The sequence below is a fragment of the Neovison vison genome, chromosome 7 (genome assembly GCF_020171115.1).
Source record: "Neovison vison isolate M4711 chromosome 7, ASM_NN_V1, whole genome shotgun sequence".
Lineage (NCBI taxonomy): Eukaryota > Metazoa > Chordata > Mammalia > Carnivora > Mustelidae > Neogale > Neogale vison.
The window spans coordinates 22684884-22710929 of NC_058097.1; the positions used below are offsets into that span (position 1 = coordinate 22684884).

The window sequence follows — 26046 nt, forward strand, 5'->3', positions numbered from 1 at the left end:
AACACATTATTTCTTCTCTAGTTCATTAAATGCAAAAACATCAGTCCATATTTCTTTGCCAGATCATGAGATTGAAGCAGGCCTCTTTCTAACATTAGCTGTCTTTCATCTTTTGTTAATTAGGGTGGGGGATGAAATAAGGGGGAAAAAAGCCCCACAATTTTAATCTTTAAGAAGGAGCACAGTTGCATGAACAAGGTATAAACTGTTTTAAAAAAATAGTGATTTGAAGATGAAAGGCTGATTTTCCTGGAGCTCAGAATGTGTTAGGAACAGCGGATGATACTAAAGGACGAACTGAGGTCTGACTGAATGCCCTGTGCAGCCACAAGACAGAATTGTACAATTAAGAGTAGCCTCACTGTAGGGATCTTGGATGGATCTGTTTTCTGGCCATCTGCTCTTTTCAGGTAGGTATTGATAGGCTTGCCCGAGAGGCAACTAACATGTATACTGAGAACTAGACATTTTTTTTTCTTTCTTTCACTGCATCCTTTAATGCAACAGCTCTGTGAGTTAAACACTTCATAAAGCATACAATACCTTATGCACAAAGGCACACAAGACTCAGAGTGGTTATAAAACTGGTTAACCAGGGGCGCCTGGGTGGCTCAGTGGGTTAAGCCACTGCCTTTGGCTCAAGTCATGATCCCAGGGTCCTGGGATAGAGTCCCACATCGGGCTCTCTGCTCAGCAGGGAGCCTGCTTCCTCCTCTCTCTCTGCCTGCCTCTCTGCCTACTTGTGATCTCTGTCAAATAAATAAATAAAATCTTTAAAATAAATTAAAATAAAACTGGTTAACCAGCTAGCTGGTCTAATTCACAGAAGCACTTGTGTGTTGAGTCAGGATTTGAAACCAGATCTATGACTCCAAATGTCTTGCTCTTTCTGGCAGGCTTCATACCTCCTAACCCTCAAGTTAACATTTTCAAAGGAACAAGGATTAGTTTCGCTAGTGCATAGACCAATAGATTGTGCTCTGAACTGATAGTGGAGAGATGAGCAAGGCCAATCGAGATTTAGAGAAGTGAAACACATTTCCCTTCACAGTTTCTTCATCTGAAAAATTAGGAGGTTATTGTAAATGATGCAATATATGCCTACCAATCCCTAGAGTGCCCAGCAAGATATTAAATACTCACTCTAAGAACACTTAGCATAACTCCTACCACCGCTTATCACTTTCTTTTGCAGAAAAGTGATTCTAGGTCTTATGTAATTTGGGGGAAGAAAACGACCGGATGAAAAATAAGGTGTTCCCTGCTCGGACACAACGAGATAATTTGGGGGAAGAAGGTCAAAATATCATTATGGGGGAAAAAGAAGAAGAAGAAGAATGAGGACAAAATTTAGTAGGCTCCTTCCTTTTAGCAAGTCACATGTATTTGTTTCCTCTGCTTTTGGAGAATGCAAGTCAGTCTTTTAAACCTGCGTTTGAAATGAGTTGTTTCTGGTTGGATTTCCTGCCAGAAGACACCAGAGGATGTTTTAGGGTGCATCCGAATGTACGAGAGTACAATTATTATTTTTCTTATGTTGTTGTTTTTATCTGATTCCCCAACAATCCTCATTCCAAAAATCGGCATCACACAAGAGCTGCTTTGAAGGGGACTCTGGGGCTGCATCAGTGAGCTAAACTCCAGGGTGCTAAAATAATTCAAGCAAGACAAGACAGATTATTAGACTGAGCAGATATTAGGTGAAGGGAGTAAATGTAATCTCAACAGAAAATGAAAGTAGACCTTTATTGGACTGCATTAATTTGGATCTAAGTACCTGAAGTATTTTTCCCCCCTGTCTTCCAACTTCCTATCTTGAAGATTATTCAGATTGTTAGCTTAATGCTTTTTCCCTGGGCCATATTTACAGGAACAAGTGACAACCTGTCAAACCCTTAACCTTGGACTCTAGTACTAAGGAGTAAGCAAGACTTCGGAGGCCATTTGGTTTCATTATTCTCCAAATGGTCTTCAGAATGGTGTTTGTTATGCTGAGTTGGAATCCGTTTACTTGCTTTAAAAAACAACAACAAAAAAACCCCCACATTCTCAGGGTTCCTGGCTGGCTTAGGCAGAAAAGCATGTGACTCTTGATCTCAGGTTCATGAGCTCAAACCCCACTTTAGGTGCAGAGATTACTTAAATAAAGAAAACTAAAAAAAACAAAAATAAAAACAAAACAAAACAATCCCAAAAAACAAACAAAACAAAAAAACACATCCTCATTGGAAAGCCAGATTCAGTTGGTTAACCATGGAATCTGAGATCTATATTTACAAAACCACATGCAATTAAAGGTTCTGATTGGTTTGGGAGTGCATAATGTTAAGTTTATTTTATATTACAGTGTGCGTCCCTTCCATAATGAGGTGGTACATTATTTAAAAATAGTTTTAGTCACTTATTAGTATTTTAATACCGAGAGATAGTACTAAGCTATAATTTTGAAAACCCTGGGTTGAAATTGTACTGTTTAACTTGTTAGCTGTGTGACTTTGAGCAAAATACTTAACTTCTCTGAGCCTCAGTTTTCCCCTACTTTAAAGGATACCAACAATGCCCTTTTCATTCACAGTGCCTTAATAAAAGAGACACCATATGTAAAGAAACAAATGGAATGTGTTATAATGTTAGCTCACCTTGCTCTTACCCTCTAAAATATCATAGCTATTAGGGAATTGGTAAAACACAGTGCTGCATAATAATCATACTATTAGTAAATAAATCTCCGAGTTACCTAACAGGTGTTTAGATGTTCTACCATCTGAACGGATGCCAATGCATGTTTGTTTACAGGTATCTGCTTCTCTCTCCGAGACTAAGTGTTTAGTGGGTGGCGTTTGGGTGAGTAAAATTACCTTCTGTTATTGTTAGCTTATTTCAAAATTTAGGGAGATATGCTCAAATGTATGTCTTGTAGGAATTTCGCCTTACCATTTAGCTGTATTTATTCACACACAGGCATGTTTGCAAAAGCAAGTACATTTTTCTTCTCCAAATATTCTTTCCCATTTCCTACCATTCCAAATCTCTGGAGCCAAGCCACTATTTACAATAGAGTTGTTTTAACGACATGTTTATGAAAATACAGATCCTGATCACAGTTTCCCTCCGGATGACCAAAGACAATTTGAAACCCTGTTAGTAGATGTGAGATAAAAGGCGGGTTCAACTGGATATCATATTGTATCTGAGAAGCTGATATTGTTTTATAAACCTCAATTAGGCCTCATACCACCCCCCTGAGGCAAGAAAGAAGTATTATGCACTTTTATGGAGACACACACTGAAAACCCATGGAGAGGTTAATCAATTTGCATCACATATTTCAGAACTGGGCTGCAGTGAGTTAGGAACAAAACGGAATTTCTTCCTAGGGAGCAACTTACCTTCTTTTATTTGCCTGATTACTACAGTGTATGAAACTTCTGGAAAATTATGATGAATGTTCAAAAGAGACCCCTGAGAAAGGATTAGCATTTGTTTCCCAGTTTAGTAAATGAGTGATTTGTTTTTCATGCAAAAGCAACAGCACCTTTTTTGTTTTGCCAAACACTTTGGTGGAAATGACCCCTTGGAGGAAGGGGAAAAGGGAAAGCAGAGCAATGCGGGAATTAGGAAAGCAATTGGCAGAATATTTCTTTTTCTTTCTTCTTTCCACCTCTTTCGACATAGCAACCTGCGCAGATACTGCACGCTAGAGGGCACTTGAGGTAGAAGGAAAAAAGTCTCGACATTGCTCTAACAGGACCAGTTGCCTTTGCAAGCCGAAGCCGACAGCCTAAAAGCAGGGCTTCCTGTTTTCTCCACGGCAGGCTGTTTCTGATAAACGAACGAACAACGACAACAAAAGATCCTTAGATAGGACTATGCAGCTCAGACTCATCAAGAAATTCTGTTTATATTCTTGGTCATGTAGTTTCGTTTCAACTTCTTGGAGCATTTGTCAAATGTATATATGACATTCTTCTAATAGCCAACTTGATCACAGCTCATCAGAACTATCAAAAATCCATTTGAGGCAGAAGAAGAGATATGATGGGCTCCCAGCACCCCCTACCCTCACCCCATACTCCCGCCACCCCTATACAGTGGTCAGGAGATAAGAGCCTAAAGGTGCAAATTGCAAAGGACGGTAATCTAAACCAGTCTTAAGATCAATTAAATTTAAGTATTATATGTAACAGAGAGTACTGTCTGATAAACCAAACAGCTGTTACCCCACGGGGGTGGGGGAAGGCTCTTTTCCATTTCTTCTCTTTCTTCTTCTTTTTTAAAAAACACAATGTGCCCCCCCCATGGCTCCCACTTTCACAGAGGGGTCTGGAATCTTAATCTAGTGGTTGCTCAGTTTCAGAAAACAAAAATGAAAAGACAACACAACAAAACCAAACCAAAAATGCTAAGTGTATCATCTACAAAACCCAGGCTGGCGTATTTGTATAGCTTTGTACCAGTTGCCTCAAATCTATCTACTGCCCCCTCCACCCTGTGTTTCTGTGCAGAAGCTGGATTGGAGCTTATCTCTTTTCTAGCACCTGGGAAGATGGGAGATAAGGCCATTTTGAAAAACTTCTCCAAAATGCTTTCAGCACAGATGTGGTTTTCAGAAAGTGTTTACACCTCCATTTACGGAAAATATAATGGCAAGCTCATGATTAGTAATTACAGTCAATATTAAGAGATCCAGGCCTAATTTCAGGGACAGCTAAATCCAGGAGTCAAGAAACACAGAGCATCACACGTCTGAATACCAAGCTCAATGATGATTTGACGCCAAGAATCCATCAACACTTCTAAAGAAATCAGTCTAGTTTTTCAGATCCTGTAATAAATAGTGGTGAAGGAATCACATGATTTAGTGTGCATGCAATTTTCTTTCTTTTTTTTTTAACTTTATTTTTAAGATAGTATTCTGTCTTAGAATATTCCAAGACAAAAACAATAAGTATTCATAAAATACACCACTTTATATTTATTCTTCTCTCTCTCCATATATATATATATATATATGACATATATATATATATATATCACCTGAGAAAGGAAAAGCCTAAGGCAGTGGTTCTCAAAATATAGCAAGCAACAGAATCCCCTGGAGCGTTTGTTAAAACCCAGATTGCTGAGCCCCACCCAGCTTCAGGGTATGAGAATTTGCATTTCTAACAAGCCTCTGAAGATGGGGAGGCAGTGTCTGGTCCAGAGATCAGTGTGAGAACCACTGTAATTGCTCACATTCACTTAATTTGAGCACTAATCACATCTTTTCATGATTTTAGTAAAGAGGCTGATTTAAAACAAACTCTTGAAGAAAAACTTTCCTACATTTACTCAAACATTTACAAACTTCTTAAAACTGCCTTCTTAATTTTTTTCATTCATGTGATTTACTCTCCAATATCAGAATTCAAATTAAGATTTCAAAGTTTCTTTTGCCTGATGCCACATTTGCTACATTACTTCTTACAACCCCTGCCCTCTCCTGTCCCCCCCCCCCAAAAGAAGGCATGGTGGTTTTCAGATTTCTTCATTGGGATTTTGTAACATGAAACTTGGGAAAAGGACTCTGCATTCCTGGAAAATATATCAATTGGTATTACATTTCTGTTTTGGCCTTCTTCATATTTCTTTCATTTAAATTTTTATTTTAAAATACCCCAGGCAGGAATTACATTGTGAAATATTTTCATTCATGGAATCCACACTTCTCAACCCTCCCAGGAGGAGGAAGTCCACAAATTCATTAATTAATCTAAATTTAAAAGGAAGCCAAGAAACCTACAAGTTCTCACCATTATTCCATGGTAAGCACCTGTTTTTGTGTGTGGTTTTTTTTTTTTTTTTTAGTTTATTTCAGTTAATTATGTACTGAAAAAATAGAAGAACAAAGGTTTGCATCTTAATGTAGCAAAGAATAGGTATGTTCCATTCTACCATTTTCTGCTCCAAGGAGAGACGGTGGAGTCTCCTTATTTTTCCCACCTCTTGCCAGGGGTTGCTTCCTATAAGCCAGCCGATTCTTCAATCTCCAACTAGCCAGTCACTTGGTTTACTGTCTGCTTTAGTCACAATTATACCCAAGGTCTACCGTGGTGAAAAAGAAACACTGAGTTTCTCTCCACGTCATTCAACTGCAGTAGAGTCCTTGTCTGCCTGTCACTGAAATCCAGGCTGGAGACATCCTGCCTTATCCCACTCTGAGCCTCAGTCAGCCAAGGTTATTCTGAATGCCACCCCCCCATAGCCACCCCCCCAGCCCCAACTCCTTCCCTGATTACACTCCTGCCCTATCAGATAACTCCTCACCCTTACTCCCCCGCAATGCTCCACAGCACAAGCAATTTCAGTCGCCATTCTAAAAAGCTTGTGTAGCACAGTCCTCTTCCTGCTGGAAGGCTGTAACCCTGGAGAGGATGTTAAAAAGAAAACACTTTCTTAAGGAGTTAGGCTCTCACCATTGTGACATTACACTGCATCCTATTAAGTGTGGGTGGAATTGTTAAGGAGGCAAATTCCTTGTCTTTCAGCATCCCTGATTATTTTAGAAATATCCTTATAGGGCTTTTTAACATTATCCTAATCCTCTTTCACACTGCTTAATCACCCAGACCTCTCCTAAGAATTAGGAGAAAATTATTAGGAAATTCCTACTGCAGTGCTTTGAGCAGAGATTAGCACACATAGAGAGGGCTACCTTGAATTCTAGTTGCAAAAATCCAATGAAGACAATGTATGGAGCTGCTCTGGGAGTACCTGCAGATAAGGTGAGTCAAAATAAACTCATGTAAACCCTTGGTACCTAAAGCCACTGGATTCTGTCTCTTCACCTTGTCAAAATAGTTGCTGCTATTTAAAAAAATAAAAATATATATATAAAAATATAAAAAAAAATAAAAAACATTTTCCTTTAAGAAAATGAGATTTGGGGATACTGTCTAGGTCTACCATTCTGGCTTTCTTTTGAGATGAGTTTGTTAGTTGTGACGGTTTCCAGTCTTCAGTAACACAAAACTTTTTTAGTTCTCATAAATTTAAGAAAGTTCCCCAAGGAAAGGCATGGACATTTGTGCAAACTGCAAATGAATGACTTAAGCACAACCCAAAATATGATCTATTTCTTTTTTTCCCTTGGGATTTCCTGGTCTACCAGCAGTTATAATATGATTGAGGGTTGACTGCTGTTCCTTTTTTCCTTTTTCCAAGATAGAATTAGTCAACTCCTGAATACTCTACAAGCAGACACAATCTGAGAATGAAGAGTTGCTTCCTGCTGCGAGTGTATGTGTGGGGGGGAGGATACCTCCTGCTGGTCTTCACCTCTCCCTCTCTGAAATAATTCACAAAGTTTTTTTGCCCATAGAATGTGAAACAGACATGAGACCTATAGTCAATATTCTTTTAAGCATTTCACAATGGGATGTTAGATGCAACATACACACAAAAAAATGTCAAATCTGCATAAAACATTATAAGCATATTGTGCCTATTTTCTCATTCTGTTCACTCTGTCTCATTAATTTGAGCCAGACAGTACAAGCTCTACAGACCTTGCTTCTGGTTCTCTGAGCCCTTTCCCCCTCTGTTTCGGCTCTGTCCCCACATAGTAAAACCTTTCCCCAGAGCTCACCTCAGGTGCACAGGGCACAGACTAAATCACGGTAGCCCGTGGAGGACAGTTAAACAAAACAAAACAAAAAAGGATTAGTTCCTCTTTTTTTCCACTAATTTTATCAAAGGAAGATCATCCTGGCTGAATATCGCTATGTGTTAGCCTTTACAGGTGAGAAGAAAACAAAACAGGATCTCATTTATGATCCCTCCTTCCTGTACTGGTTCTTACCCAGGATAGCCATTTCTCAAGACCTGTGTGGAGTCCATCAGAGGGCTTGAAGGGGCCACAGACCACAGACAGGGCACCTCTTAGTGGTGGCAGAGGAACTGGGGGAAAAAAAATGGTGCCTGCGAGCAGATCTGGAGGCCAGGGCACACTGAGAAGCCCTAGCAATCGCCCCCTTTATTTCCCAAGCAAGTTCTGCTGTTCTTTTCATGCCTACTTACGGCGCGCCCTTCCTGGCTGCCCCTGTGCCCTCCCCAATCCCATTTCCCTGAAGGAGTGGAAGCCAGGGGGTGCCAGCAATGCGCTCCACCCACAAGACCACGGCCCGCCACCTCTGAGCCGTAGCCTCCGAGTAGTAGGCAGCGGTCCGCCAAGCACCCCACTCTGTCCGCAAGAGGCTCTTGGAAATACGAGGTAAGCCGCCCACGCGCACCCCTTGGCCCTGCCGCGTCCTCTGCCGCCCACGGAAAACGGTTGTGGGTCACTGAGACGCTTTTCGAGGCAACGCTAGCCCCAGGGCTCAGGTGAGACTCGGGAGAGGCAGCTCGCGGGGACCTCCTCCGCGCGCCTCTGATCCGCTGCCAGCTCTCTTCTCCCCGAGCTCGGCCCTCCGCGGGCTGCGCGCACCGCACGGAAGGGCGCATCTTCAGCCGGGGCTCCGGCGGCGGAGACGCGCGGGGCGTGCTCGGGAGCCAGGAGCGAAAAGTTGGGCGCCCACTTGGAGCGGGGAAGCGCGAGCAGGCGCGCGGCAGCCGAGGGGGAAGGCAGGGAGGGGGCGGGGAGGGGGGGAACTGCTTACATGAATTTCCAAGTGGTAGACCTGCCTCTGCGCTCTGCCCAATGAGATCCGTCAGGGGAGGCACCCGGCTCACTTTTCCACATCACTTCACAGTTACATTTGGCAGGCAGGCGGGCTCGCACGCTGGAGCGCTCAGCCCACAATTAGTGGATTTATTCGGAATCTCCTTGCTTCCTCGAATCTCCTCCGCCGTCGCCGGTCTGTGCACAGACGGTCCCGCGCACGCACCCGCTCGCTGCACTTCGGGCTGCGGACAGCCGGAGCCCAGCGCGCCCGACCCGCGTCTCCACGCCGAGCCCCGCTGCTCCGAGAGGCATGAACGGAATCCGGAGGCGTCTGCCCAGCGCGCGGGAACCGCTCGGTGCTCGCCGCTCTCGGGAGTCGACCCCGAGCCCCTGCAGCCGTTTGTGAGCCAGGAGGCTTGGCATTCGCCAGCGCGGAGACCCTCAAGAGTAAGTGGTTTCCCCCTGCCCCTTGTTTTCCTCCAAGCGCCGAGGACCCAGAAAGGACCGTTTCCTTTAAGAATCCCCCTACCCCTTCGGACACCTCGCGAGTCTCTAACCCCCCCCCCGCCTCCCCCCTCCCGCCCCCATGGTGGACGCGGGTTCCAAGCCCAGGCATGGGGGTGAGCTGCGTCTTCTTTCTTGATATGCACAGCTGACGGGGCCACCTCCGGGCTCTGCCTGATGATTTGGCAAACTGCTCCTGACAGGAGATGCTAGGGAGTAGCAAGCAGGCTGTGCCTCTTTAGTTTTTCAGCGGGTCTCCCTCTCTGCGGTCGCCTGGCGATTTCGCCGCCTCGCCAGGCAGGCAGGCGACGCTGCAGCCGCGCGCCTTCACTGCGGGGTCCGTGCGGTGAATGGGAAACACCCGCCGCTGGTCCTGAGGAGGGTGCGAGCCCGAGAGGAAAGGAGGCGAAGGGGCCTGGTTGCCCCTTGGCCGCCTTGGTGTGTATCTCCCGATCCCCGAGGACAGGGAGGGCGACCCCCGCCTGGGGGCTGCGGGCCGCGCGACCCAGCCGCGCGAGCCCCAGCGCGAGGCTTTCCCACAAGTGGCTGCTCCAGCTGGCGAGGCGTGGTGCCCGCTGCAAACTTGCCGGCTCTCGAGCCGCTCCGCGGCTCTGCAGTCGCCGAGACGCTGGCCCGAACCCAGGCAGGACCCCACAAGCTGTGTCCTTCGCGAGCCCGCGAGGCAGCCCTCACCGAGGCCCCCTGAGCCGGCGACTCCGGACCCTCTCTGCGGGCGCCGGCCGAGCGGGCAGCTGCGCCGTCTGGCGTCTCCCCGCTCCCTGTCTGCGAGCACTCGGGGGGCGGGCCGCACTCCCTGCCGGCAGAGAGGGCTCTCGCCCGGGTTCTGCCAGGGCGTAACAGGTTCGTAAGGGACCCACTCCCCTTCTCCCGGGTTCCAAGCCAGGCGGGGAGACGGCGGAAACCTGGCGCCGCCAACGCGGATGCCAACAGGTCCCCACAGTTTTTCCTCCGCTTCCCGTGTCTCCAAGACCAAAGCGTTTCCCACCCAATCTGGTAAAAGCCTCAAAGTTTTGTTCTCGTGGACCCTTCCCCGCAGGCCCTGAGGCGGCGGCTCGTGGAGGGCTCTGGCCGTTCGCCTCCGCGAGCGGAGATGGCAGCTGTTTGCTTGGATTGCTCAATGCAAGAAATCAAACAGCATTAATTGTTTATTGTTGCAAACGCGCAACATTAGCCCGTAATGGAAACCCAGGCTGGCAGCTGCTCACTTCAGGTCCAGTTCAAGAACAGAGCTTATAACCAAGCCAGCGCGAGGAAGAAAAGGTCCTTCCTTGCAACTTTACCACCCCTTCCTGAAGATTCCACAAGAGTTTCCTCTTTAAGAGGCACGATCCGACCATCCCTTAGCGCGCCCGAGCTGCTAATCAGATCAGCGGGCTGCTGGCTTTCACCTGGCTTCACGCTGTTTGCGGGCGGACCGCGGGGAGGCGGGGGCTTCGGAGAAGGTATGCGGGAGCTCTGCCCTCTCGGGGCGGGTGCCGTCGCCGAGCAGAGAGGAGGGACCCGGGGTCGGGTTGGGGCCGTTGGGAAGCGCCTGTCCTCTTCACAGTGCTCCTGACGGCCATCTCAATGGTTAACAACCCTCCCGGGGCTGTCACCTCCGGCTTCATTATGGGAGCTTTTCAACTGGAAAACTATATGTGGGAAAGAGATATTTATGTAAGATTCGAGAGTGGGATTTTCCATCCATTCAACCTCGCCGCTGTACCTCACTGCATGCAAAATGAGCCCTGCCTTTCAGGCTCAACACAACTGAAATTTCTGCCCTGCTGTTGCCTTTCATCAGCTGTGTCCAGTTTTGCAGGCGGTCGTTTTTTTTTTTTTTTTTTTTTTGCAGGCGTTTTTATCTGGGGTGCGTGCGTGTGTGTGTGTGTGTGTGTGTGTGATGTGTAACACAGAGAGGGAGAGAATTTTACCGAGAGGCCTGATACCTTTGAAGGATGTTCTTTAAGGGCTACATTTTCCCCCCTCTCAAAGGGAGTTCTCCATAATCATCCTGTCCAGACATGTTTTCCACTTCCTTGAGCACTGTGGCTGAAAGAAATTCTAGGTCTATCCCTCTTATTAAATAATAATACTCATAATAATAATCTAGAATTCTGCTTTAGCAGATTTGAAGATCCCCATTACATGGTCACTTCATGCTGGAGCTGTTGCATGATTTTAAACCACCCTTGGTATATATATATATATATATATATATATATTTTTTTTTTTTTTTCCCCCTGGACTCTGAAGAGCGCTTAGACTCTGTTTTCTCTGAAAACAGAGAAGAGCTTCTCCAGCAACTCCAGGGATTGCCTTATTGAGGGCTGCCCAGTGTAGTTCATCTTCTTCATTCCATTCCCCCCCCCCACCCCAGCCAAATGAGTGTCAGGGTATCCTGTGACCATCACAAATGGACCATATATTTTAGAGACGCTGGCTAATGTTCTCTGAAATTTGTGCTGTAATGCTGTCATTTAAACTTTTACTCTTTCTCTCCGGCAACCTGGATCTTGTATTTCCAATTATTATTACTATTATAAATCACTTCTGCTTTATAATCCACCGTCTCCCCAAACTCTCAAGATTTCATTTGGGTAAATCTCTCTATGCAAGCCTCTTACCGTTTTTTCCCCCCACTGCATTTTTGATGCCTAGGATGCATTTTTTGAGTTCTTGAAGGCATTACGAGTTTTGCCAAACAATTTTACAGCAGCCCTCGCTAGAATAGCAGCTCCATTTGCTTGCTTTACACATATCAACTCTAAAGGAAAGGAGGTCTTTAACCTGAAAGTAACTTTATTGGGGCATCATGGAGAACTCCGTCCAGACAATTCATCTAACGCAACCCCGTAGATCAGTACTGGGCACACTTTAGCCAATGGTGGTATGCTCAGTGTAAAAACAAACAACCCATAAAACATACTCAGCAGGACGGAACAGAGCACGTGAGGCAACATTTGTAAAGGCTGTGGTTTGAGTGTACTCATGTCACAACGTTTCCTTGTAAACTGCACAGATTTAAGGTCTGATACTCCTGGCGAGCAGGGAACGTCGGATTTTGGAGCAAAGCAGGGAACCTCCAAAGAATGAAGGTATAAGGATTCTATTCAAGAATTTGTGCTTTAGGGTTTTCCTCTCCTTGTTCATTGGTGAGGAGAAAGGAATGCTCGCGTAGGGAAAAGTTGGAATCGATACTTCACCAACTGTTCAGAAAACCTCATAAGTAAATTCATGCTTTAAGAAAAAAAAAAAAATCCTTCCTTCTCCTACTCAAGGTGGCACACCTCCGGCTTCATCAGCATCCCAATCTGAGCAAATTTTCCATGCAAAACCAGAAGCAATTTTCAGGGATAAAATGACATTTGGTTTATATTTCCCATCACATTTTTCTGGTCCATCAGCCAAGTTTTGTGTTTGACAAATCAAGGAACGGGCATAATCAGAGTAGCCTTTTAATTATGGATGTAGTCTAAAGTCTCAAGACTTTCTCTTGAAAATGTGCTCAGTGATGCTGCTGATGGTGGCTTCAGTCATTTGATATTGCTTACAAAGTTATTCAGAGAAACAGAAAAAAAAAGGCAAAATTTTTTTTTGGTTTTGTTTTGTTTTCAGCACTGTTGTGTTCACAGCTGACATGGACTAATTTTGCTTTTCAGTATAGGAAGAGACTCCTAACTTTGGTGTCAGAATTAAACCACGGCCGGTGTTCATTGCTCTGTATTGTGTGTGGTCCACACTCACCCACAGATATGAACACGCATGCACATAGATACAGGACATTTACTTCTACAAAACTTCAAAACGTACCTAGACAACTCACTCATTTAATGGGTCAAGTCTGAGAGTTTTATCATGATCCATTTGCCCTTTCATCTGCCCTGGGTTATTTGATTTCCCCCTCCTGGCTTCTTAAATTTGTACATTGACCAGTGTCTTTAAAAAAAAAAAAAAATGCGGTGCTGGAATTTTTTTCACCAGAATCCCATAATTTTATATTTGTGAAATAGAACAATATAGTGATGGAACAAGGTTGTCCTCTGAATTGGTGGGCCTTAATTAACCAAAGAGCTATTAGTCTTCTCTCACTTAATTCCCATAGAAAGTTGCGATGAGCAATAGATTTCTGCTGAACTGTTGGTTCTTGCCTCTGGAACCAGCTTCAGATATAACCATGAGGAGAAAATTAGTTGAACCTGGCAACTTCAAAAGGTCAGAAAAGAAATAAGTTCAAGGGATGCCATTCAGCTGCTTCTCCCATGTGCTGCCTCTAGCTAAATCTCCCACGCCACTTCATGGCAAAGCAATATGACCAATACTGTTTCCTTTCTCTGTCGTGTCCTGAGCTTTTATTTCCTGAGTTTTAAATGGCATATGCTCTTCCTTATCATAAATATCCTCCACCTTCTTGCTTTTAGAAGTCTTGTTATTTTTTAAGTTCTGTTGCTATGTAGAAATAGATAGATGTGGTTTTCTATATCTCTTTGGAAAGCATCATAAAAGAATAACACTTGGGTTGAGAACCTTCAAACTTCCCTACCCTCTCTGCCAAAGACATGCTAAAATGATGGTTAGTTGAGGCTAAGCCCAGAGTTAGTGCTAAGTATACATTTATTTAATGCGTCGACAGTTAGCAAAGACTGCCCCCTCTCCCTTTACTAGGAGATTTTCACTAAAGGCTGGGGTGGGATAATATCCAAAGTCTGGTATGGTGACTGTCTGCCTCGATTTTCTCTACAGAAATTGGAAAAATTGTCCCAAGTTGATCTTTAGATAGAACTTTTCTCTTTTTTTTTTTTTTAAATCAAGTTTTTCACGTTCCACAAAGCATATTTTTCCTCCCTTGAAGTCACTTGTTAAATGCTATGGGAACATAAAAGCGTAATTCAGCTTTGTAAAAAGGAGAATGCCTTCAAGACCAGACTTACATCAAGAATGCTATTAAACTGTGTGGGATGCAAGTTGGGTTTTATTGGAGAGAATACTCTAAATTATGGAAATGTCATTTGTGTACTTTCATGTCCGTACCTTCCCCTTGCTGGAGATGTAGAAAATAACTGAGGGAAGGACCTTTCCTTCTTTGCTCCTTCTCTCCCTCCCTCTTTTGCCTCTCTTTAGTATATTTTATATTTCAATGGAACAGTTCATGTTAACCTCATGTGAACTGCAAGTCAGAACATCTTAGAAGACAATTCTGTACTCCTCTCTGCCGAGTTATCAGCAGGACTTCTGGCACTCACATGTACACAGACGAAAATAATATATGATCTATGGTAAGGTCTTTCTGTGGATGTATTTATTCATATTTTAAGCATGTTGAATATATTGCAAAGGGAAAGTAAGTGGAATCTTCTTCTATAGATGTCATTAAATGAAAATGCTATAGCACATCCATGTTGTATTACATGTTATAATGTAACATTTTCCATGCATTGCTTCTTTTTAGATGGATTAATGTATAAAATATGATTATTTGATTCCTGATGTGACACAAATAACATAAGTAGATGAAGCAGTGGTAGAAATGTCATAAGGGAATGCTTTTCTTACGCATGCAAATTCATCTCCAGAATTTGATATAAAGATTACAAGGACACATTCTCCTCCTTATTTCTCTATGGCTATTTCAGCTTGACAAACAATTTAATTTTCTCTGTTCAAGTATTTCCTTCTTCATATTGGGGATGCCCAAAAATATGAAAAAGTTAATTCGTACCTATTTTGATTAGAATGGTAACACATATTTGTGTTTGTCTTATTTTTGAATTTCACTAAATTGTAGTGGGTGAAGATGATATACCTAGTATACTGTGTAGGAGAGTATACTGAAGGTAGTACACTTAGAATCCATATAAGCACTTTGATTAATTTCAGGACCTAAGCATTCTACATTATATCTCAGTATTATTTTTGTCAAATGATTGCTGGTACCCATCCCATCATCTGTGTCCATAGTTCATGGTAATAGTGTCAGTGGGTGGTTTTTAAGCTATAAAGTCTTTTAAACATAAAAGGATGACCGTAAGGTGCGCTCATAAGGGTGGTTCCTACACGGTATAATCTAATTGACAGAATCTTGACTTATTATGCTGGGATACTTGGCTGCATTTCAGGTTCAGTATTACAGACTCTATAGTCTTGGTTATGTGATATAACTGATTTTAACCATTTCCCCATTATGTAAGCGAAGGGAGAGTTTTTGATTTTTAGCCATCATCAGTCATGCCAACATTTCCTGAAATAAATGGAAAACATTTGCTGAATACTTTTGGGAGAAGACACTATCTGAACCTAGTCTCTGCTCAGCATTATCTTCACTCAGCAAATTTCTGAATAGTGTTCAGAAATCATTTTGGCCTCATCTTTGAGTTAGTAGGGACTCCCCAGAATTTTTTTTTTTTTTTAAAGTACCTGGCCAATGAAATGTTTGCAATGGAGTGGTTAAAATTGGGTCGTAGTGGAATTATACAAGACGATGTAGCAGCCTGTGTTTTTCACTGAGTATTTATCAAATGAATAGGTTCCATGTGAATGTTTAATGCTTGTGTGTTGTCCTCTCCGCAGAAAATAGTGAAAGACAATGCCCTGTGTTCAATGGAAAGAGCAGACATGGTTGGCTCTTGGGAAAGGGATAAAAATACTGCCCTTTAGAAGCTTAATAGAACTATGAAGTCACTAATTGTGTGTTAGCTGTGGGTAGGAAAAACTATTTATAAAATGTTTAAGTCATATTCAACATGGTTCCTTTCTCTCTCTCTCTCTCTTTAAAGAAGAATGGGAAATTCTTTTATTTGCTTGTCTAAATAGAATGTTGGGATTTCCCCCAGCGATATTCACAGCAAAACATTGAAATGAAGTATTTAAATAAATCAAGTCTTTGTAAAGCACATGGAGTATTCAATAAATGGTGGCTGTTACTGGACATTGATAGAGCTTTATATGCTTTAGTTTTTCCACAATCCCTCAAGTTAGAGAGTATGAAACCCAGAGCATCAGTTCCCTCATCAGCCACAATTGAGATACATTTCCGATATCTTATGAATTAAAGGACAGTGATTCAGGGGCGCCTGGGCGGCTAAGTCGTTAAGCATCTCCCTTCAGCTCAGGTCATGATCTCAGGGTCCTGGGATTGAGCCCCACATTGGGCTCCCTGCTTAGCAGTAAGCTTGCTTCTCCCTCTCCCTCTGCTTCTCCCCCTGCTCGTATTCCCACTCTTGCTGTCTCTGTCGAATAAATAAAATCTTAAAACAAAACAAAACAGTGATTCAAACTACTTTTGACTCCACACTCAGTGTTTTCAACCACTGTGTCATGGAGCTTCCGTTGTTCAGTTCTCTTACTAATCGACAAGGGTAAGGTTGATTTTTGTTGGTTACTGTGATTTAAAGCATTTTGGTTCACAGCCTTTGGAGTGCCCAGAATGAACTCTGAAACTGGCCTCTGTACACAAAGCGCAAAGAGTGACCAAAGAAAGCAGAACAGTCCTGACTGGTAGGTGGCAGGTCTAATACGCAAGGGAACTCACATATGAGGCTTTCACTCAGTTTGTCGCAAGATGAGTGGATCTCCACAGCTCCCTGCTAGATTCATAAGATTTTATTTATTTTTTAAAGATTTTATTTGTTCATTTGACAGAAAGAGAGCGAGAAGAGCATAAGCTGGGGGAGAGGCAGAGGGAGAGGAAGAAGCAGACACCCTCCTGAGCAGGGAGCCTGACATGGGGCTTGATTCCAGAACCTGGGGTCATGACCTGGACTGAAGGCAGATGCTTAACCAACTGAGCCACCCAGGTGCCCCGAATCTTAAGATATTATATAGCGATCTCCATGGGGTTTAGTCACGTGTTTAGTCCAGGTGGTCTCAACAATACCTTATGTCCTCAACGCTGAGTTCTTGAAGTTGACTCCAGGGAGGGAACAGTGGGTAGCATTTAGTTCCAAGGACAAGGGAGTAGATAAGAAGACTTTGAACCCCTGGGCCAGCTCTCTGATCCATTGGTGATCACATCCTCATGATGCCCTCTTCCAACAAAGGGCAAGCCCATTGTTTTCACTCCTTCGGTCTCTGACTGTTAAGTTTTGAACAGATGATTTAAAGGCAGCAAAGGATGCGTCTTTCAAATGGAGAAGAAGGGCTTTAGATTGGTCCTGAAAAATCACTTCGTCGCATTAGTGTGTCTTTAACCAACAAGGGACTTTAATCAACAATCATGGGACTTGTGTTCATCTTTTGAGACGATCTCAATCCAGTTCTGCCTTAAGAGTCTGACAGAAAAGAATCCTATCTTCAACATCTTAACTTCATGATTTCAAGAAAGTTTTTATGAATTAAGGCCGGGGTCTATAACACTAGAAAAGTGGCCTTATCGTGACCTTGTTTTAGTCACAGACTTGGTCATCCTAAGCTGAAATTTCTGTAACAAATAGATCAGTTTCTAAGTGTAGAACAAGTTCTGACCCCTTGTAAAGGAGCGGCATTTATTTTTGCAAGGGTAACCAATAATTGTGAAACTTTAAAGAGAAAGAGTAGCATGTCAGTAACAGAGCAGAATGAATTTGGCAGGCATTCTGGGTGGCAAAATAAGCAAATGATATATGCTTTTGGATAGATAAATATCAGGATTAAGGATATGGTATGATACCAAGGGAAAATGACCAGAGGGCTGTGGCTGATGGGGAGATGAATACAGATCAACAACAAATCTAGAATCCTACTCTGTCTGCCAAGGGAATCTGCTCAGGGAATTCTGAAGGCTTTAGAAAAGAGAATTCTCTTGAATTGTATTTGGACACATGCAAGACTCATCCCTCTCTAAAACCCAAATATATCCCTGCCTGTTCTGTTCTCGTCATCCAGAGCTTGGCGTGAATTGCCTGGGCCACACACTGAATCGGGTAGCCGTCTGTGTTTCTGAAACACCACTTTGAATTCAGTGTGCATTTACCTGTTTTGAAGCAGCCTGCTAATGGTTCTAAATTCAAGGTCAGAAACATTTTTAATAGAAACTCTCTGGTCCTGTGTGTCATTTTTGCTTCTGTGAAATATTGTGGCCGCTAAGCTCAGTGGATAATAAAAGCATAATTTCCTGTCAACCACAATAATCTGCTGGATTGAATCCTAAAGTGTCTGTAAAAGCCCATTTTTATTTTTGACTTCACCTATCAGCGTGTGGCTTACCATTTGGAACTTTAATCTACGTTATTTACAAAATCGATGGTGCGATATATTTTTTGCATAATAACTTAACGTATCTGAGCACTGAGCTAGTTCACCTTAAAAAAATGTTGGGGTCAGCAGAGTAAGATCCAGGCTGTAATTAGAACTATCTCTAAAATGTGTGTATGAATGAAAAGGCAGATTGCAAGTCTCTTACCCAAGAGAAGGTATTTTCTTAGGGGGAAAAGTCTAAAGACTTTTTTACTTGTAGGAATTCCAGAGAGGCTGTAAAATCTCTTCATCTCACTATCTGGGTGTAAATCAATGCAGCAACATTATAATGAAGTGGATTGCTTGGCCAGACATACATACTGTGGTTGGAAAATCTAAAAATAAATTGATTTTTTTTTACCCAAGCTTTACAACCTTGCTCAATTTCTTCTTCCTTGCGTAGAGTTAAGCAGTTTATGTATGTAGTTACTGTTCACAATGTTTATTAATTCCGATAACAGGGACATAACATTTGGTTGCATCTCAGGAATTCCTTTAAAGCTATTTTCTGATCACCGAAGAGGACGTAAGCTTTGCCTATGGCGCGGTACAAGCAGTATGAATAGTATGGTTCTAACTGGCACAGCAGAATCTCATTTGTCTCCGGGTGGACTCTCCAAGGCATCCTTTGCTGACATGAAGGCCAAGTCTCATAGTTAGTGAGACAGTTTCACCAATCCATATGCATAGAGTTTGTACAGGGGAGGGGCGCCTGGGTGGCTCAGTGGGTTAAAGCCTCTGCCTTTGGCTCAGGTCATGATCCCAGGGTCCTGGGATGGAGCCTCGCATCAGACTCTCTGCTCAGCGGGGAGCCTGCTCCCTCCTCTCTCTCTCTCTGCCTGCTCCCCCCCCACCCCGCCTACTTGTGATCTCTGTCTGTCAAATAAATAAGTAAAATCTTAAAAAAAAAAAAAAAGTTTGTACAGGGGTGTGTGTGCTGGGGGTGTTATGACATCATGCAAAATCCTTTCTACTCATTCACACCACTAGGGCAGGGGTTCTCAAAGTTTGATGTATGTATGTCCTCCTCTGTCACAGGGATGGTCAGCAGTGCGTGGGCGTGGAGGAAATGACTTGGTACCACACCAGTAAATCCTTTGTTATTTTAAGGAAAAGGTCAGAGTTGGGAAGTGATCTTATTTGCTCAAACCCCAGGCTTCTCAAACTGTGGTTCTCAAACCCACAGTATCTGCCCTCATGGGAGACAGGATTAGCAATACAAAGTCACCTGCCTCACCCTGGATTTACTGGGTCATAATCTGTGTTTTAGCAAAGTGATTTGCCAAGTGATTTGTATGCATATTATGGTTTGAGAAGCACCCCCGGGGCGGGGAGCCAAGGAAGGGACTCTTATGAGGGTTACTGGAGCTGATTGTTAAAGTTTCAGGAACTGCCAGAACTTGTTAGTGGCCACAGTGAGAGCTTAAAATTGGAGGAGGTATTTACATTATGGAAATGGAAAATCAAGGATTCTTTTTTTTCTTTCTGAGAGCCACTTAAATATTTAACAGCATACCCTTGTGTCTAACTGTTGCTGGCCTTCCCTTTTAACAGAGAAATGACCTCGGGCTTTGATAGTATTTAGTTAAGTGCAAATAAAACATTATTTAAAATAATAATCTCTCTGTGCTTTAGTTTGTGTATCCCTAAAATGGGAATGACGATAATAAAGTAATAATATTTACATTATGGTTATTTTGAAGAGGAAGTGTAGATACATGCATAGCTGTGTGTATTCATATAATGTGTATGTATATGACTATGCATTCATATAATGTATATAATGAATATATACACACATGTATGTGTATATTTATACACGACTATATGTGTGTATATATATATACACACATATACACACACACACATACACACACACACACACACACACATATATATAGTCTTTCCTGGTGATTTGCCATAGACCTACATATGTATGTGTGTGAGTTGACGATTTAATATTATCCAAACACTTCCTAAGCATTCACTGTTCATCTTTTTCTAACAAACAATATTGGTTTTCCATTTTAAAATAGATACTAAAAATAACTAGGGCTGTTTCAATAAAATTCAAGTAATAGTACAAGTGACTTAAGAATTCGGCAAAGTTGGGGCGCCTGGGTGGCTCAGTGGGTTAAGCCTCTGCCTTCGGCTCAGGTCATGATCCCGGGGTCCTGGGATCGAGTCCCGCATCGGGCTCTCTCCTCCGCGGGGAGCCTGCTTCCTCCTTCCTCCTCTCTCTCTCTCTCTGCCTCTCTGCCTACTTGTGATCTCTCTCTGTCAAATAAATAAATTAATTAATTAATAAAAAAAAAAAGAATTTTAAAGTTAGATTACCTAGGGTCAAGTAATGGTCTGCTCCTTCCTGGAGGTGGGTTTTTTGGGGGGGTGGGGTGGGGAGGGCAAGTCCTTTAATACTTCTGTGTCTCAGTTTTGAACAAAACAGTGTGAGGCACAGTAAGCTTTATCTAACTGTAAGATACTGTGTTAATGGGTACTATTTTTGGCTATGCATATATTCCTTTATTAATACATCCTTTCTAACTAACAAAGCTATTGTACACAATTATTTATATAATTGGGTTTTTATCACTTTTCACCTGATTCTGGTAGGTTCATGTCACATTCTGTCCTGGGTGCCCCTTTGGTGGCTTCTATCAAGGAAGTGTCTATTATGTGTTTAAAATGGGATTAGGTTTTCTTATCCCAGAATCATTAACAACAGAGCAGATGCCTGAATATACTTTCACAGTATTTGGCACAATTTAAAAATAACTGTACATTCTAGCCTTTCCTAATTGCTTTAACAAGATTACCTCTTTTCACCCTCAAAATAAACCAGTTAGGTATTATTATAGTTGTTGCTGTTATTGTTGGTGGTTGTCCCCCAGATATGAAACTGGTAAGTGCAGTTCTTTAACTAAAATTCAGTCCCTAGGCAGGCTGATGCTGGAGGAAACTCACAAACCGCTCAGGCTTCTCGTCTTTGTAGCCCTCGATCCCAGAGAAGGGCATGTGTGGCTTTTGAGCATTCAGGGATGACCTTCATGCAGAAGGGGAAATTAGAGAGACTTTGTGCCCTTTTTCTTGAGATGTGAATAGACTGAGGCTATGTGGACAGGATCAGTCTCCCCTTCCTCCCCAGCCCCACTGATACCCTCCCACATCTCACCTTCTGGAAGGTTTTGAGTGCCCTGTGTCACTCCTCCTGTAGAGGTCACACAGCTGAACCCTCTGCTCTTTCATTTGACTTTTTTTTTAACCAAAGTCTCCCAGGGTCAGGGACCACATCAATAGCACCTTCATGGCCTCCCTTAAAAAACAATCACAGGAACCCCAGTTCAGTGAGCGCTTTCCGTGGGTTCCTGCTGCTTTGTAAGACGGTTGATTCTGACTCACTCTTCTGCCTGGAGGAATTATTACTGCCATTTTGCAGTAGAGAAGACTGAAGCTCATAGAACTTGAGTATTCCATCCGCCATGACAGAGACGCAAGTGGGGGGAGCTAGAGTTCAAACCCAGGCTTCTCTGCCTCCCCAGAGGAGTCAGGAGCCTACAGTGGTGCTCCCCAGCAGTACCCCAGGCGCCTGTCTAGGAGAGGGCAGGGTAATCGATGCCCGTGCGGTAGATGCGGGTTAAATAAATAAGCGGTTTGGCAATGCAGAAAGATACTAATATTTGGAGGTAGTTTTATTGAGAACTTTGACATTTTGTTTCAAATCTGAAGCCTGCAAAGGTCTGCTCTCAACGCTGGCACAGAGAGGCGGTCTTGGTGCAAATCTGCTTTCCAGAAAGCTGGTCTTCCCTTGGTGTGCTGCAGTTCCAGGGGAAGTAGAAGACATTGTTCTTGGGCTCTTCTTTTCCCTGAGCTGGTTTCCTATGGAAAGCTTTTCTTCTCTTCAGTCTACAGAACAAGTGCTGTCTGCAATGGTTCCCCTAGGCACTCATCAGGGTGGGGCCCCTTGAGCTAAACCCTCCTCGAGTGGGAGCTGGGCCCCAGCAAAAGGTGACCAGCCGGTGATTCCTCTGGCCATCTTGTTCCATCAGATACAGCCTGTGTTTGCAGCAGAATGCGAGTCTGCCATTTCAGCTGGCTTCACGAAGGCCACTCACTGGCCCAGCCACTGTTAATGACTTTCTCGCTTTCCCATTCTGAGCCAGAATGGAACCAGGGACCTAGGGGTGAAAGGTTCCCTACCCCATTACGAATTCCCTGAGCCAAACCGATCCCGATGGTGTCTTGAGGAATTATTTTCCCATTTAATCTAATTCAGCAAGGCTTCTCTCCGGGATCTGCAGTGAACATTATTTCTTTAAAAATAATTTTTTTTGAGAGGGAAGAAACACATTTCGCCATGCTGAAGGTAAGCAAAAAAATGTATTTGACACCTCAGGTAATGGGGAATTTTTTGCCCATCCCTTTCTGAATCCCCTCAATTGAAAATTGTATTTTTACCATATTTCATTCCCAAAGGAGCTTTTCATAATTTAAATCTCCTGTCCAACTGTACATTTAGAATGGGAGCCCTGACACCGTCCGATTACAGCATACATGCCGGACATTACAGAATTTCTCTCTGGGAACATTCTAATTTTATTCACTCATTATTAGCATCCTGGCAGAGAATTGCAGTCTGCACCCTGAACTGGACCGTCCCTTCTGATGCCCTGTGGCAGCTAAGACTGTAAAAATGGGAAATTTCCTTTCTCATTCTCATGTGTAAATTAAAAAAAAAAATTGCCCATTAGGGACTAGTTTCTTCATACAGCTCAGCATAGAATGAAGGAGAACTAACCTTTAAATCAGCAGAGAGAGAGAGAGGGAAGAAGGGAGGAAGGAAGAAAGGAAGGAGCATTCAGTCTCTTCTATGTACTATGTTGCACATGCCCCAACTTGCATTATTTAAAAAAAAAAAAAAAAAAAAAAGCAAGGGTTGATGAGAGACAAGGAGTGAAGGAAGAGAGGGAAGGAGGGTGGGAAGAAGGGAAAAAACTTCTGTTGCTTACGTAGTTTGTGATAAGGGACATAGATACAAAATAGATACAAAATAAATACTAACATCTTAAAAAAACAAGAGGATCTATTCCTTCTGACTCCTCAGATCCTTGTTCTTAAACTCCAAGAGTTGGGGAAATGTCTGCTGTGGTCCATTTAGGTGCTTTTAAAAGGCGGTGATTGTGTTCCAAGACCTGTGACCCTGGATCTTGAGCTCTCTCTTTCTTTGTTTCCGCAGGCAGTTTCAAGGAAAAGGAACGCCAATGGATGGTCGTCTTAGAAGAGCGGCTTAGACGATGTCTGTTTCCTGTGCTATAAACACGTGGCAGAGCTGTAAGTAAATGGTCCACACTGCATGATGAATTGGATGGCTGCAGACCGGAGGCAAAAAAAGTAATTGTCTCATTTTCGTGGTGATTTGCTTAACTGGTGGGACCATGCCAGAACGGCCAGCGGAAATGCTCTTGGATCTCTGGACTCCACTAATAATATTATGGATTACTCTTCCCCCTTGCATTTACATGGCTCCGATGAATCAGTCTCAAGTTTTAATGGGTGGATCCCCTTTGGAACTAAACAGGCTGACTGAAGAACAGCGGATTTTGAACCGCTCCAAGAGAGGCTGGGTTTGGAATCAAATGTTTGTCCTGGAAGAGTTTTCTGGACCTGAACCGATTCTCGTTGGCCGGGTAAGCTAAGCTTTTCAGATCCCACTTTCAGGATCTGTTTCTCCTCTTTAGATCCTGAACATCAGACTCGTCAGGATGGTTGGCACACTTAGCTGTAGTTCTTTAGGCCAGATGGTTAGTTACCTATCGGTTTCCTCAGGAGCATGGATAATCCCAGCATAACAGTTTTAAATGTGCACAGACTGCTCTTCTGGTGAAGGCTGGTCTCCCCCACCCCTTCCACCCCATGGGGTACAGGAATACCCGTGGAATGCACGTGCAAATACGCTTCTCTCTCTCATTTTGTACAAGAAGTCTGCACGCCGAACTTTTTCCCTAGCTTAAGTGTTTGGAAGAGGTGTACGTTTTGCTCAGTTTGAATTTGTACGATCTCAGTTCCTAAGATGTTACTCATTTGGTTTTGTTTTGAGGCCCCATCTGTCTAGTTGCAGGTAGCTTTTTCTCCTTTTTTGTTTCAGTTTTGTGGTGGGTTTGTTGTTTCCGTCATTAACCGAGCGAGGATGGAGAAAGGGAAATTCTTGGTGGATGGTTCACAGTGCTTTGTGCTGTAATTCAGTAAAATTTGCTAGAGGAAACTAGTTCATTCATTGTCAGATGGGATCAAATGTACACAATCAGAATTTCAGACAGTGCCGTGCGTACCTTGTGTCTGCGGGTGGATTTCTATTTGTTTTGTTGTTGTTGGCAGGTTAGACAAATGTTCCTTGTGTAGATAAGTGTTTTCCAGAATGACACCGTTGGTTATTGAAGACAATACATGTTTTTCCCTCAGAAATGTTCATAGGCGTCACACATGGTCATCATAGGTGGAATTCCAATTATAAGCCTGCCAATGGTTGATTTTCCTAAGTCAGATTAAGAAGTGAAACATGCCCAACAGTATTCATTTCCCAAAAGCAGTGATTAAGAAGAAAATAAAATGAGAATGAATATTCATCTTTAAGACCCAGGTTAACTCTTTGTGTTTTCCTGGGAACTTTTGAGTGCATTTCTGCTTCTGCCTCATTGTCTGGCAAAGCGAATTGAGAGTCTCCAAAGATTATGTTTTCTCATTTCATATAGTTAGTCTACTTGGACAAAAGAAAGCTGGAGGAGGAGATAGGATGAATCACTCAATATTTATGAAGCCCTTTCTATGTGTCTGACATTCTTTTAGGCACATGGGAGTGTATCAGTGAACAAATCCATGATCTCTGCCTTCAAGGAGCTCACGCTCTGGCCAGTGTGGAGTGTGTATTAGGTATTGGCCATTAATATGAGAGCACTTTGTGGGCACAATCTTATTTGATTCTAACAATAGCTTTCCACCCATTTCGGTGCATATAAATGTATGTAATGTCTCTCTCTCTACACACACACACACACAAACAATATGTAATACATCTACACACCTTTTTTTTTCAAATGTCTAAAATATAAACATCTCTGAAATTTTTTTTTTTTTTTTTTTTGTATGCCTGTTACGAACTCAGGTAGCAGAACTGACTTGAGGCTGTTTATAGTCATGAAGCATCTCATTACTGTGACTGCTGATGTACTCCTTGGGGGAAATGTTAACCCTGTGCTTGACCACAGGGTGCTACCCAGACTCTGCTCATGGTGCCACTTTCCATACAGTTTATGTGCTTTCATATGTTTTGAAATGTGAAAACTTCTGAATTTCCAGACACGCCTGGCCCAGTGGACTTTGAATATGGGCTTCTTGACCAGCATTATGTTTTTTTGTTTGTTTTGTAAATACAGAAACTGGGGCCTAGAAGGGTTAATAAAACAATGTCATTGAAATTGGAAAAAATTCTGAGCTTGGATCAAGTTGGGGATTTCCAAGGCCATAATTTTACCCACCATAGCCTATCACATTTTAGTAACTAGCTGCCAAGTGTTTAAACCATCATTTGCATTTCAGAGTTTTTTTTTTTTTTTTAAAGATTTTATTTATTTATTTGACAGAGAGAGATCACAAGTAGGCAGAGAGAGAGAGGAGGAAGCAGGCTCCCTGTGGAGCAG

The 26046-nt window shown here is 42.9% G+C and overlaps 1 protein-coding gene across 2 annotated transcripts in view; it reads left to right on the forward strand.

Annotated features, from left to right (window-relative positions):
* The first annotated feature begins 8721 nt into the window (after nucleotides 1-8721).
* The window catches only part of CDH8 (cadherin 8), a 380375-nt gene continuing 363050 nt past the window's right edge, over nucleotides 8722-26046 (forward strand). For both annotated transcript variants that reach the window (XM_044256018.1, XM_044256020.1), the window contains exons 1-2: nucleotides 8722-9088; nucleotides 23589-24039. In XM_044256018.1, coding sequence (XP_044111953.1) covers nucleotides 23788-24039 — 252 coding nt within the window. In that variant the 5' untranslated portion in view covers nucleotides 8722-9088; nucleotides 23589-23787. The remainder of the gene's footprint in view (nucleotides 9089-23588; nucleotides 24040-26046) is intronic.